The sequence below is a fragment of the Rhopalosiphum maidis genome, chromosome 3 (genome assembly GCF_003676215.2).
Source record: "Rhopalosiphum maidis isolate BTI-1 chromosome 3, ASM367621v3, whole genome shotgun sequence".
Taxonomy (NCBI): domain Eukaryota; kingdom Metazoa; phylum Arthropoda; class Insecta; order Hemiptera; family Aphididae; genus Rhopalosiphum; species Rhopalosiphum maidis.
The window spans coordinates 48,084,339-48,099,988 of NC_040879.1; the positions used below are offsets into that span (position 1 = coordinate 48,084,339).

The window sequence follows — 15,650 nt, forward strand, 5'->3', positions numbered from 1 at the left end:
TACTTGAATACTTGATTGTCTTGATTTATGAATGGCCGAAAAACGAAGGGTAATTTAATGTAATTGCTTAAATAGTAATAATGACTAAACATTGAAACTTGTAAAAGTGTTAAGTGTATCTTACTAACTTAACATTTTTAACAATTTATTACCGATAGCATGTTTACCACAGACGCACAGTAGGCACTAATATAAGGTCTATGATTGTTAACAACGAAAATAATATAGCCGCGTTTTTGTTCATCGCGACATTCGGGGACGCTCAGTTTACACATATGTTAACGTCTCCTACCGCGACAAAATGTCCGTCGACAAACTTCCTGCACTGATACCGTCTTGTCTATCAGTCTATCATTTTTTAAACTTCCGCCGATTGTACTGAATAACTTTCAAATGTAGACATTAAAATAAATTAATAAAATAATTATTTTTATTATGCTGTATTAGGTATCAAAATACAGAATCACAAACGTCAAATACACAATGGATCTATCTGACGAAGATGATAACCCTTATGATTTCGTCGCACAATATCGAAGTGAGTGCCTATTATTAAATATTTATGATTCCATGGATATTTATGTTGAGATTGTATATTAAAGGATATTGAACTTGTTATTTGTTATGTTTCTGTCATATAATAAATCCAACAACATACCAAATTTTCATTATGCAAAATCAATAATGTTTTGTTAGCCATAAAATTAGAGCAAATTGAACTGTTATTTTTTTTTTTATTTTTATTAAAATTGATGCAAACAGGATTTTTTTAATATAGCACATAATATATAATATATACATTTTTCACTTAAGGCTAAACTTGGTTAAGAGTAAAAGTAAAAATATACTTAATATGAATTGCTTAATAGGTGAAAAATGAGAGAAAAAAATGTGTACCTCCATACTAAAGGTATACTTATTTTAAAGTTTAAGTATCAATAAAACTCTATGTTATGTCCTAATTAATATCCTTATCCAAGTTAGCCAATAATAGGTCAATCCACTCTAATATTAAAGCTAACAACATAAAACTGATACTGATAAATGTAAACTTGCAATGTTGTATGTTCCAACTATGTGGCTATGTTCACCAAAATATAAAATTATTTTTATTATTTTTACATAATTTTTAGTATTAATTATTTTGCATAGGATTTTATGCATAAATAGAATTTATTACCTATCTATTACTACTATATAGCTCTTTATCTAAAATTAATTTTTTATTCAAAGGACTTAATATATAAATAATAAAGTGATATTTGATATTGAATTTATATGTCAATTATATTAAATGTTTTTATTATAAATATGTTGTTATAAGTAAATTATAATTATTGTTTATGAATATAATATAAAAAAAAAAAAAAACCATAAAAGGACTTACAACAAATGGTTACCGGGCCGGGCTGGGCTGAAAATTATTGGCCTGTGCAGACCTCTAGTGGGTACTAAACATAATTTGTAATTGTGCTAAAAATAATATAATTAAATGTTAAAAAAAATATTGAAGCAAAATTATTGAGAAAAGTTTCTAACTAAAAAATCAAAAAAAAAAAACTTTATATTATAAAAAAAATTAAACTTCACTTTCGAGATATTTTGCCTTATTGTTTATAAATTTTTGTAGACATTTTCTGAAAAAACTATAAAAAGTAGAAAAACTTGTCGAAAAAGCAAAAATAATCATAAAAACTGGAAATAAGCATCTTTTTAAAAAATCGTTGAAAAATGCAAAAAAAAAAATACTTTCAAATTTCATAATTGAACGATTTGTAACATGACATACACTTTCATAGCACTCTGCTACATTTTAAGTCAATCCATAAAAATAAGCATATGCTCTAAGTCCCGAGCCCTGTTAATTACTTACTTCATTTCAAATCAATAAAAAAAATTAAATTTAAAATGATAAAATTAATTTGAATGGTAATATAATATAAGTATATTATACTATGCAGTATGCATTTATATTTTATTATTTTTTTAAATTATAATTATAATAGATTTTCTAATTAATAATACAGTAGAAACCGTTTATAATGACTTTTAAGGGACTAGTCAAAATTGGTCATTATAACCAAAATGACAAAAATTTAGTTAAAAACTCTTTATGTACATGCAATGTACAAAATATTTTATTACAATAACATTTTTAATGTGTTATTGTATTATATATGTATATATAAATCGTAAATTTAATTCATATAGAAAAAATATAATAATACAATTTTTTAATATTTAATTAACGATCAAGTACACAAATATCGAAACACTGACGAAAAATTTACAAAAAAGCGATGAAATTAGCTTTATTAGTTGTTATAAGACCTTCGATAAAATTAATAAAGTCACTATAGATAAAACCTTTTTCCAATAAAATCAAAAATAACCGTCATAACATCCGTATAGTCACTATACAGACGTCATTATAATCGATACAAATTAGTACATACAATATAGGAGTTTTGCTGGGACTTGCAATCTAAGGTCATTACACCCGGTATGTCATTATAACTGATGTCATTATAAACGGTTTCTACTGTATATAATTTATTTATATATTATATTGTTTATTTTATTTATGGGGGCAATACATTTTACACAGCATAATTGCGAAGCAATACAAATAAGTACTATTTTTTTTTTTTAATTGGTATGTTTTTATTGAAAATAATATTCTAATTATCTTAAGTTATTACATCCTAAATCACCAATGTTTTTATGTATAATTTTTAGAACTTGAAAAGGAAAGGAAAAATAAAGTAAATGAGCCTCCTACAGATAATAAACAAGTGCCAGTCATCTCTAGCACTAAGTATAATTTAATGTTAAATATTGTATTTTATATTATGAATTGCATTTAATAATTTTTAATTGTTATAGAATAAATACAGAAACTTCTGTTAATTCAACACAAGATCCTTCTAAAAATGTACAGTGTCAACAGTCTAAAAAATCAACCAAGTAAGTTTTATACTTTTTTTAAAATTATTATATGTTTACAGAACTTGCTAAATAATAAAATAATGATAAATGCTTATCAAATATTATATTTAAAAATGTTATATTACAATATTACAATATAATAATATTTATTATTTTTTTTATAGGTCAGATGTTAATACTACTGTTGATTTAATACCAAGTAGTTCTGGCCAGCCTAATACTCAATGTGGTTCTCGCCGGTCAAAAAGGTTTATTTTTAACTCAATTTAAAAGTGTATAATTTAATAATGAAATTAATATGCTTTTCATTTATTTTTGTGTGATTTACTTTAGATTAAGATCAAGTAGTGTACCTGAAAAAGTAATCGGACCAGTAATATGCATTGGAGATTTTTATGATGGTTATGATATGCCAGCACCAAAAATTTTTAATAATGTAAACATAGAAGATACAGATGATATATTTGCTGTAAGATATATGTTGATTATTTAAAATATTTTTTTTTATAACTAATCTTTAACATGATATAATAAGTATTTACATTTATTAGAATTGGCAAAAGAGAGAGATAGAAGAAGCAGAATTGGAAGATGCCTTAGCTCAAGCAAATCGTGTTATGAATGTTAAAGTCTATTGGCGACAAATGCGCACGTATACATTTCCTCTTAGAATGGTAAGACATTTTCTTTGATAAAATGTGATTAATATTTATTTATTTGATTAAAGTATAATACTTTAATGTATAACAATTAGTTTCAGTCAATTTCAAGCATTTACGAACATTTTGCAAAGCTAGAAGATATAGATCTTTCACATGTTCGTTTGGATCTACACAAAAAAATGCTGTCACCAAAAGATACACCAGATTCAATAAACTATAAAATAGTAGATTTCATTGGTAATATTATAATTTTAAATTTTATATATATTTATGTGTCACTGTTAATGTTACCATTAAGATAATTTAGCCAGTCTTACAAAAGTACAATATAGCAAATATTAAGTTCACAATAATCCATTTTACAATGTTATTTTTTAAATTAGAGTGAATTAACACTTATTATAACATTTAAAAGTAATATTTTAATCATTTTGGAAGGTTATATTGACATCTTAAATATGAAATGAGTTATGAAAATTTTATAATTATACTATGTTGTACATTTATAAAATAAAGACTTCACATTCGGATGTGACATAATCTTAACCGCTATAATAATCTCTGATGTTAACTTAAACAAAATAATAGAGAATATTATTCTTTAGATTTAAAATTAAACCATGTGTTTTAGATAATATCATAAAAAATATAAGTTATCATTTATATAATATTTCTTTTTAACCAAATTAGTAGCTAATCTACTGTAGACAAATTTTCCAACTTTCCAAGTAGCAAAGTATTTAAATATAGTAGTTCAGGGTGTTATCTTGATAAAATTGTGCTGATTAATAATATAATTGTAAGTACCTAAGTGTAATCCGAACCAGATAAAGCTAGATTGTTAATTTTTATAAGAAAATGATCTAGAATTTTGATGGCTTTTTTACTCAATTTATAACTGTGAACATTCAAGACAATTTATAGATTTTAATTTTTCTAAAAATAATAATAGTGAAGACTATTGATTATCCAATTAAAATGTAAATTTAACAAATAAATACAGCAAAAATGATTGATATTTAGGTTTTTTTGGTTAATTATAATGTTAATATTTTCTAATTTCGTTTAATGATATAATTTACAGTATACTTTGTTAATTTATTAATTGCTATAATAATTTTTTCTATACAATATTTACTTACACATAGATTGTACACATATAAATATAATAATATTTGCTGCTCAAGTTTTTCAACCGTTATATAATGACAACACAGAACTTTTATAAGTTATTTATTTATTTATTTATTTATTTTGATAATAGCCCCAAACTATTTTTTCTATTTATTAAGCTGCCATAAATATTTTTATTATACATAGTTAGCATTTAGTTAATTTGGTATATCGTAATATTCTCTAAAATTATTAATGTTAAGTTTAGATTTAAACATTTAAATAATATAGGTTATATTTTTTGTTTTTATTTTCATTTAATAGTAAATTGTAATAGTATTGTCTTATTTGAATTTTTAGATGGTGATATAGAATTTTATAGGAGTCCTTATGATACACCGGATGTTCCAGAAGTTAAAGAACAACCGCAAGATGAAATGGTTACATATCAAATTAAGCAAAAAGATGTAAAAAAACCAATTGTTTTAGAAATGAGGAAAACTGATAAAATGCTAATTATGTATATTAAACTAAAAGAATTATTAGGATTTGAGTTAGACACATTTACATTAGAGTTTGATGGTGATAAAATAAAGTATATGGACACGATGGAAAGCTTGGATTTAGAAGGAAATGAATGCATTTTACTCTACCAGAAAAAATCAATATAAAAATTATATTGTTATATTAAACATGTAAAGACAGATTTTTTTTACTAAATATATGTTCTATGATTGTATAATTATTATTAATATTTTGCTCAATGCGTGAGCTATTCATTCATAGAAACTTAATTTAACTTTTTTTTTTTTTTTGTTATTTAGTTATCAATGTAACTGTCTTATATTTTGCTTTATAACTCATACTTATATGTATACAAATTAATTGAGATCTATTGGGTAAATTTTAATTTGTATTATTAATTTTTTTTTACATTTATAATTACTAAAGTCTCATTTATTTAAATTATGTTTTTATTGTTCCTGTCTGATAATTTATATATGACTATCAAAATATATACATTTATGAGAAAGTATTTATTGGTATGTGCAATGTACATCATGCATACTATAACACCTTATTAAAAACAAAAATGTACCATTTATTTTAATATACAACTAATAGAGTATAAATTATTTATACTTTTAGGTATGCAAAAAAATTAGTTAAATATTCCCATGTTTAATTATATTTTTATTTTTTAATATATTTCAATATGTAGTCAAATATCTGTGTTTATCAAAAATAACGGAAAAGAATTACATGAGGTAATTATTGGCCCTTTTTATTTAGATAATCATTATCATACATTCATCCTACAATATAATTTCATTATATCAATATGCTTTTTACCCTAAAATAGTCTTATTTAAATTCTAAAATACTTTAAGTATAATCATACACATATATTTGTTGAATAATAAATGGATACTGAATCTTAAGCAATCTATAAATATTTAACTAGTAATGCATAAAAATAACTTCTCAGAGTATATAGATCAAGATAAATAATTTAACATTTTTTATCTATATATCTACTGAGAAATTATTTATTTATTTTTGTAAACTATTATACTAGTGCTAAATTGTAGGTACCTACCCAACATGATAAGGAAAATATCTAGATTTCAAAACAGTTTTTACATACCTTATAAATAATTTTTATTATATAAAGTTGATATTTGATAATTTTGACAACCGTTTTTTTATGGTTAATCCACGACAATTCAAATAGCTAATTTTAGAGTGCATGATGAGTAGTATATCCTATTAACAGTCAGCAAATACATTAATTTTATTGATAACTGATAAGTATACTAAAATTCTAAATCTATTATGTTTATTTACACATAAATAAATAAAATTTTTTTCAAATCAACAAGAGCAAATAGCAATACAATCAATACTATATCTAATGAAATAATAATATATATTATCTAGTTCAAAAATTATAATTTATACTATCTGCAAATTTAATATTTAAAAGTTGTATAAGTAATAGTATTTAAAATACATATTGTTGGCTGGGCTTTAAAGAGTTAAAGTTAAATTATTAATAAGAATATCTAAGTCCCATAGCTAGTTTTTTTAAGTACCTAACTTTAAGTTTGACAATTTAATTTGTTTTAAATATAATATATATTATAATTTTTTAATTAAATTTTATATTACCATTAAGTTAATTTTTTTCCTTGTTCGTATAAACCTTGTAGATTATAAATATTAAATTGATTATTTTTAGATTACAACTTTTTATACATTTCTAAAGAAAATTATAATCATATTTGTGCCATACTAGTTAAAATTTTTATTTTTTCTGTCAATTACCTAATCTCGGAGTCTGTATTGTCATCAGTTATTTAACAATCGCTTGGCCTGTTGAATATTTTCCAATATTGAGGGTCTATAGCCAAATGGTAAAACTTATATTCAAATCACTTATGAATTGTGACTTGGATTCCAATCTATTTAATTTGTTAATAATAAACATTTTAATAATTCTATTTTATTTTTTAATAATATTATAAAGACTGGTTTATTCATTATATTGAATTCAAATAGGTACATTTTTATAATTCTATGCACATATAAGTGTAAATTAGTATTTTCAAAACTTAAAAACTAAAAAATTTACTTAGATCTTTGGTTGTAGAAAGAAAGCATCGTTAAATTTATAAAGAAAGTCATAAATTAAAAACAATTATATTTTAATTTCTAATTTCTAATTTATTTAATTAATGTTATTTATATTTCTTACATTTTTATTTTTTTTTACATACAGAATATTATTTTAATTTTATGTATACAATTTTAAAAAAATCAAGCAAAACATTGTTGATTTTCTACAATTTTTTTTTTTTAATACCTAACTAAAAAATTATTTCCAAGTAATAAATTATTTTATTGCTATATTTTTTTAAATGTAGTTGAATCATTTTTAAATTAGTACGGAGCGTTGGAATCTATTGAAAATTATTGATCCAGAAATACCCTATGGCTAGCCTTACAATATTATGTATTATTATTTTTGTTTATTACTTCACCACTTTAGTTGGTTATTGCTTTGTTTTCTATAACAATGATAACAAAATATAGTATAATACACATGATTAAGGTGATACATTTTTTTTATTAAATACTTTCAAAAATTATAGATATGGGTAATAACAATAATATTTTTTTAAAAGATAGATGTATAAAAAAAGTTTTTGTTAAGTAATTATTTTAAAACTGTATCAAATTAATGTTTATTATTTAGCTTTAAATGTTCCTTGACATTTTTCGTTTCACAATATTGTCAAACCTACATTCCCTTCGCATTGTGTAAGCTTTCGAGTCAGTAGTTTGTAAAATTGTATTTCAGATTAACTAGATTTTATTGAAATCCGTGTTGTTCTAAATAAGCATATACTTAATATTTTGTCAGAATAACTCAATGAAAAAAAAATAATACATTAAAATTGCTATTTAATTTATTAGTTACTCAATTATAGTATTTGTAGAAAATGTAATATTTCAAATAATTGATAAATTAAACGAAAAATTAAAAAATTAATTATTAAATAATAGTTAATAAATCAGTCAATAACATTTAACATTTCTCGCATTATTATTAAAATATTAGGTTATGCTAAATGGTATAATAATTAGTGTGTAGGCTACTAGGCTACTATTATTTATTTCATAGATTAATATTCAACATTTTGTATTATTTATCAAAATATTTACCAGAATTCCTTTTTCTGGGAATTTGAACCAAAATTTTCACATGCCCAGGCATACAATAAAAACCAGTATCACAATTTTGACTATAAATTTTTGGTTTTGTGTATATACTTTTATTAATTTATAAATTTGATCATAGTGCATTGTCTTAAATTATAAATACTTGACAAAAAAAAAAAAAAAAATAAATAAATAAATATAACTTCTCAACTATAAATTTAACTATAGTTAATTTTTATGATGTCTAATTGACTTAACATAATGAGTTAAAAATAATTAGTTAACTTTACTAATCTTGATTATTAAATAATTCACTTTAGTAAAATTATTTATAACAGATAACGGTTCAAAAATCAGATATTTAGTCAGACAATTTTCCATTTATCAGGATAAGATAAAAATATACCCAACTGTATAAATAACAATACGGTCCAAAACTGACAAATGATTGTCAGTTATTGAAAAAACAACAAGGCTCATCAAATATTATTTTATGTTATCAAATTAAATTTTAAAAAAATGTAACAAATAGTAATGTATATGTATGATAATGTACCAACTACCTTTTTTCACAAATAGGAGTTTACACTTTATATTTTTTTTATATAGTTATAAATTATCAATTATAAAAAAAAAATTTTATTATACACAAAAATTGGTCCATCTTCAACGAGACAAAATTTTAATAAAGCTTACAGCTTTTATGATAATTTATATTAAAGAACTTAGTGACTTTTTTTTGACAAATAAATCAATAACATTGAATAATATACTTACCTAGGTAAATAATATGTTATATATTAAGTCTTAATCAATTATGAAATATGTATATCTGTAATATAATAATATAATATTTAATTACATACCTATATGTTGTATAAAGCCTATCAAAATTTTAAATGTATTAATTATATAGGTAACAGTGAAAAAAAATTAGTTTTTGAGACAACAAAATAGTGTTGTTCCATTTGTAAGTATAGCGCTATAGTATATTATATTTTAATTAGTTATTACTATATTAGTTTATTATTAAATATGTGTTATTATTTGTAATTTAATTATGAACCGCAGTAAACACACTTAAAAAAAATTGTGACAGAATATTTTTATAATTGTGTTACTATAATAATTAATACTTAAAAATTTAGGATAAACATAATATTTTAAAAATCAGATTTATAATGTTTCTTCAGCTTCTTGGTCATAATTTTATAATTTATAACTTTATAATTATTTCTGAATGTATAAGTTATACAATTATGATCAAATCTAATGTAATGTATAGGTATGTATACTATGTTACAGGTAAAAGTTGAAATTGAGCAAAATTCGAACCGCCCATAATCCTTGGGAAAAAGTCATATTTTGGCATTTCCCCGGGCAAACCTATTTCACAATTATGACCACCCTCATTTGGGTAAAACTGTAACGTCTTAAACACCTATACTAATATTAAATTTAAATAATTATAAAATAAATATTATTGAATACGCTTAAATAATAATAAAAGTATAATAATGTTAAGTAGTAGTTGAGCAACTAACCAGGATATCGAGAAAATCATTTATATCTGAATAGAAGAAAATCAGTCTAGAAAGTAGAGTGAAAAGGATTAAGATATTGTCAATTTGCCAAAAATAATTCATCATTATACTTTTATTATTATTATTAAGCATATAAATCAAATATATCTGTACAATAATATTTATTTTATAATTATTTATATTTAATATTGGTATAAGTATTTAAAACGTTACAGTTTTGCCCAAATAAAGTTGGTCACAATTACGTTTGCCCAGGTAAAAACCGAAATACGACATTTTTCCCAAGGATTATGGGCAGTTCGCATTTTGTCCGAGAATTTCTGAGTTTTTCCCGATTTCGGCTTTTGAGCGTAACATAAAATACAAATATTTATAACTTCTGAGAATAAATAATGTAGGTATATACAATCAAAAGCCTGCTGTCACACCTGTAACTTGTAAGTAAATGTAATATCACAATGATATTAATTTTTTGTCTTGTGAAAAATATATTAGGTATTACCATACCATATGGATATACCCATAGCTGTATTAAAAATTTAAGATGTCAGCACACTAATTGTTTTATTTTTTTCTCTATCTGATCCACACAAACATAGACTAAACACATTTAAGAAAATCGTTTATTTAAAAAAAATTTGAAGGATTTAGGTACCTACCTACTGTTTAATTATAGTCTAACCAACTATTATTAAAACACGAATTTAGAAATTTAGTATAACCACTATAACCTAATGAGGTACCTACCAATATTTATATCAATATATGTATCACCTATCACCTAAATACCTACTCAATTATTAAATAAAAACATAGCATTTGTATTTCGTTTATAAATTTTTACAAAATTGTACTGCCTGTGATTTACCTATATGGTAATAAAAGAAATAAAACAAGTACCTACAGTTAAAAATGTCGTTTTTCTGCACATTAAATATTAATTTAATATATTTTACATATTCATGTTCTCAACAGTATGATGTTTTGTAATAAAAGTAGAACTAAAAAGCAAAGTATCATCACTGATTTTTTTTTGATATGATATTCATGTTTACCTTTATATTCCTATATCGCTCACGATTTCCCAATTACAATATAATTTCATGAAAATTAGCACATATTCTAGGATTGTAAACAATTCAACGATCATAGATGAATTGAAATGAACACCAGACGTCCTGACCGCGACGAGATGTGACTATGTGAGTAATATTGCATAAATATTAAATTTATACAATCCATTGTTGAATTGTTCACACTTTGTGGCTTACGCCTACGGTTACACGGGTACTGAATTTGGGTCTCGCCGCTTATGATTCCACAATCATGAATCACCAAGACTAAATGTGATTACTTAAATAACACAACTTGTCTCACTTACATTATTCTCCGGGAATACAATTACACACATAAATATAAATAATAGTTAAATAAAAATACAATGTACAGATTAAATAAATAGATCTATAAATACTTATACAGTAGACGCCGCTTATAAGACTCATTTTGGGACCAGTTCAAAGTGAGTCTTATAACCGAATGAATCTTATAGGCGAAGTGGAAAAAAAAATTAATTACGTATATTTATAAATTTTATTTTACTACATATTTTGCTTTAATTTTAATACTTTAACACATATTACATACTTATTATTGAATAAATTTAATAACACTGATAAAAAAAACTGAAATTATAATAGGTAAATATTACATATAAAAATTATACATTAATAAAAAATTATAAAGGATGTATGTGTATTTATTATTTATTTTGAAAAAAATTTGTAATTTTAGTTAGTTATTTATTTTGTTCTAATATTTCGAAAATATAAGAACGATAATCGTTGCGATAAATGTAAACTTTTATCTACGATAAAAATTATTACCTATACGTTATAAAGTATTGACAGAAACTAGAAATAATCAACACGAGTATTATTTAATTTTTTAATAACAATTTATTTTCTACTAATTATTTTACGAAATTTGAGTCTTATAACCGATTTTTTTTAAAATGTATTTTGATACGTCCGGACCGTTCCAGACAATTTTGAGTCTAATAAGCGACTGAACCTTATATCTGTGAGTCTTATAAGCGACGTCTACTGTATAAGCTATTTATTTTAGGTATACGAATATTCGAATTATAATTATTTTTGTTTCATTTTTGTACTATTACCATCTAAATTTTATATACTTGGAATAATTTAATTAGACATATAACTGTAATAATTTACTATATACTATATAACTATTTACTAATAGTTTACTACCTACTTATTATACACCTATATTAAAATAAAACTTGTATTAAACTATAGTATAATTAATCTTTGTATTTACTATTTATACAATAACACAGTATTAAACAATATTTTTTTTGGTATTTACTACAATATTTCAATAAAAAATTAAAATACTCCTATACATTTTAAGTACATTAGGTACCTATAGGTACCTATTATAACAAAGTACACACAATTCTTTTATAGTAAAAATTACAGAAATTACTAACTTAAACGTTGTTTATGAAAACTGAAATGCATTAGCATTTAATAACGAGAAAAATAAAAGAATACAGAATTGTATGTTCAATAATTTGTTTGTATCTAATGTATGGATTAGAATTTTATCAAAATTCTAACTTCAAATGCATATAAAAAAAATGGTAATCGGTAAAAAAGACTAAGGAAAAAAAGAACAATTAAAAAAAAAAATCAAATAGATTAATTGATTATAATTATTAAACATAGAAATTGTAAAAAAAAAATTATTCCCCCCAAAATATGATTACTCAGTGTATAAGGTCTATTATTATTAATTATTTATTAATTAATGATAATATAATATTTACAAGCGTATGCTGTATAATAAATAGGTATATAATACAAAAACATTTAGCATGTTGCTGCCTGCTGGTAATATTTGTTCCATTGGTCATAAAAAAATTCTAAAATAATTATTTTATAATAAACATTGTTGTAATAGAAATGTATTTTATCCTATAGTCTATAATTTATATTATACTAAGTTAATATATTGTATTTAACAAATAAAAATATACTAGGTATAAAGATGAAGAATGAAAGATACATTTTTTTATATTTTCTTACATTATTTTATGTAATAAGAAAACAAAATTTTTCAAATAAATATGTTTTTTATATTTCAATATTTTTAAAAATTATATTAATTAGTATAAATTTTTCTTGAGAAATTAGATACCGACCGTTTTTAATGAATTCAATGTAGACAATTTCTATATGTGTCATAAACTCATAACGGTTAATGTAAATGTGTGCGTAGTAGTAAGTGATCATTTTTTAATTTTCATATTCGATTAATATATTTAAAATTTTTAAAAATTGTTCTTTCTTTCCCTGTTATTTTTTATTTATTCTTTTTTTCCGGGATTCAAAAAAAACGTGCCTTTGTATTTTTAGTATATTTTTACGGTTAAAGATAAGAATAATTTTTGTCTGATCTTGTATTAAATTATGAATTAAAATACGGATTTGCGAATTATTTTGTTAGTTTTTTACTTTATCTATAAAATTACATGATGTCTGATAGTTGATACAAAGATTATTATTGGTATAATTACATATCCACATTACTTTGTTGGCTTAATTGCATTCTGTGAAACGTTTTGAATAAAACAATAACACGTAGGTCCCGCGTATTACATTATTGTCTGTAGAAATAAATTGGAGTAGGAACATAATATTACCTATCGATGGCTAAAAGGCTAAATATAATATGTCTACTTTTTCAAAAATTGGTTTTATATGTCCAATCAAGAAAACTAGAATACTATATAGATGCTCTTTATGATTCTACCAAATATCTGAAAAATCAAGTGTCGAAAATTATTAAAAGTGCGTTATTTTTACATAATAATATTTTGAATTTATGAGCTGATTATATTTTTGAATGCACAAAAATTATAAGTAAAAAAAAAATGTGACTTACAATTATTTTAAATAGATATATCAACATTGGTGCTTATTTTAATCGGACAAATGTAACATGTCCGGACATACACTATTTAGTAAAACTGATAAATTCAATTTTGGACTGTACCTAGCAAAATATACCAATTGTCATTTGCTATAAGTACATTCTAATTCTATTAAAAAAAAACTTAAAAAAAAAATAAAAAGTTTTAGTCGAATTAAGAGGACGTTATACCCGTGTTGTCTCTGTCTTACTAATGTAGATCATAGAAAATTTACGTTCAGCAGAACACATTTTGTGATGTTAGCTTTAATATTAGAGTAAATTTACCTATTATCAAATTTAATGGTAAGAATATCATCTAGGGCATCGCATAAGCTTTTATTTATATATTAATTTTTAAGTGAGTTATGGTTATGTAAAATATTAAGACTTTAAAATGCTCGTAACTCGCTTAAAAATTAAAATATCAATAAAAGCCTTTGAGATGACCTAGATAACATTATTACCTTTAAGTTTGGTAATAGCTAAATTTACTCTAATATAAAAGTTAACATCACAAAATGTATTCTGCTAAACGAAAATTTGCTATGATCTGCATTAGTAAGACAGAAACAACACATTCAGGTATAACGTCCTCTTAAGTTAGCAAATTAATATTAAACAGTAAATTAAACACCATATTATCAAGTTAACACATAGGTTAATTTAAACTTATATTTGAAAAACTATAGGTATTTGAAAAATAGTAAAACTTTAACTGGCTTTTCTGAACATTTTGGTATTTGTGACGGTAATCGGTCAAAAAGTCTGTTTTACAAAAAGTTGGACAAAAAGTCCGAAAATACAAAATATTTTATATATTTAATATTTATTTATATTTTCTTATTTTCATTTATAATTATATAATTTTTTCGTCCGCGATTCATTTGTGACATATATTAAATTTGCTCTTTTAGCCATCGCTATATTAATAATAAAATAGAAAATGATAAATGTTTTATTTGTATTAAATCATTTTATCAAGCTAATATGTTGCAGTAGATTGCATTGGCATTAGTACAACACTAGTAAATAATAAAAAAGTAGATGACTTATATTATATTGTTAATCGTTTCGTATATATTTTTGGGATAGCGATATTATTAATCGTCTAATGACTAATGAGTAGTCTGAATTATAATCTAGTCTACCTTATACAACACTAGTGACTAGTATATTATACCATTTTCACGTAATGACGGTGATAAAAATTAATAATCACAATATGAATAATAAAAATAATGCTATTCGGCGCGGAGTCGTAATATTGTTATTTTGTTATCGTTGTTCATGCGCGTCATCAGCGGGCGAGCGTACGCGCGCGCCGCGACGTCTGGCGGACGGCGGTGGTACCGACGACCGATCGGCGGGCGGAGCGCGCGTTCCGGCGGACGCGTAACGACACCATCGCCACTGGGCGGAGGGGGTAGGCGGCGAGCGGCGCGCAACGGTCGGCCGAACGTTCTGCGCGCCCGTATCTCAAAGCACGGGCAAACGGCCGCACCGGTCGATCGGTTGACGGTGGGTGTTGTTTTTTTTTTTCCCACATTACGTTATTCTCTTTCACCCCGTTTCGTCGCTGGCTGACAGAGTGGCGACTACTACTACTACTACTACCACTACTAATCAAACGATTGATTCCGTGTGTCTGTGTGCG

General features: G+C 23.7%; 1 protein-coding gene across 1 annotated transcript; it reads left to right on the top strand.

Moving 5' to 3' along the window:
- The first annotated feature begins 358 nt into the window (after window positions 1-358).
- Window positions 359-5,507, top strand: LOC113558482 (uncharacterized protein CG4449). Its single transcript, XM_026963946.2, has 8 exons — window positions 359-538; window positions 2,740-2,818; window positions 2,887-2,967; window positions 3,114-3,197; window positions 3,283-3,418; window positions 3,501-3,623; window positions 3,704-3,848; window positions 5,085-5,507. Exons 1-8 carry the CDS (start codon window positions 484-486, stop codon window positions 5,393-5,395), a joined length of 1,014 nt encoding a protein of 337 aa, XP_026819747.1. The 5' UTR covers window positions 359-483; the 3' UTR covers window positions 5,396-5,507.
- Window positions 5,508-15,650: the final 10,143 nt, after the last annotated feature.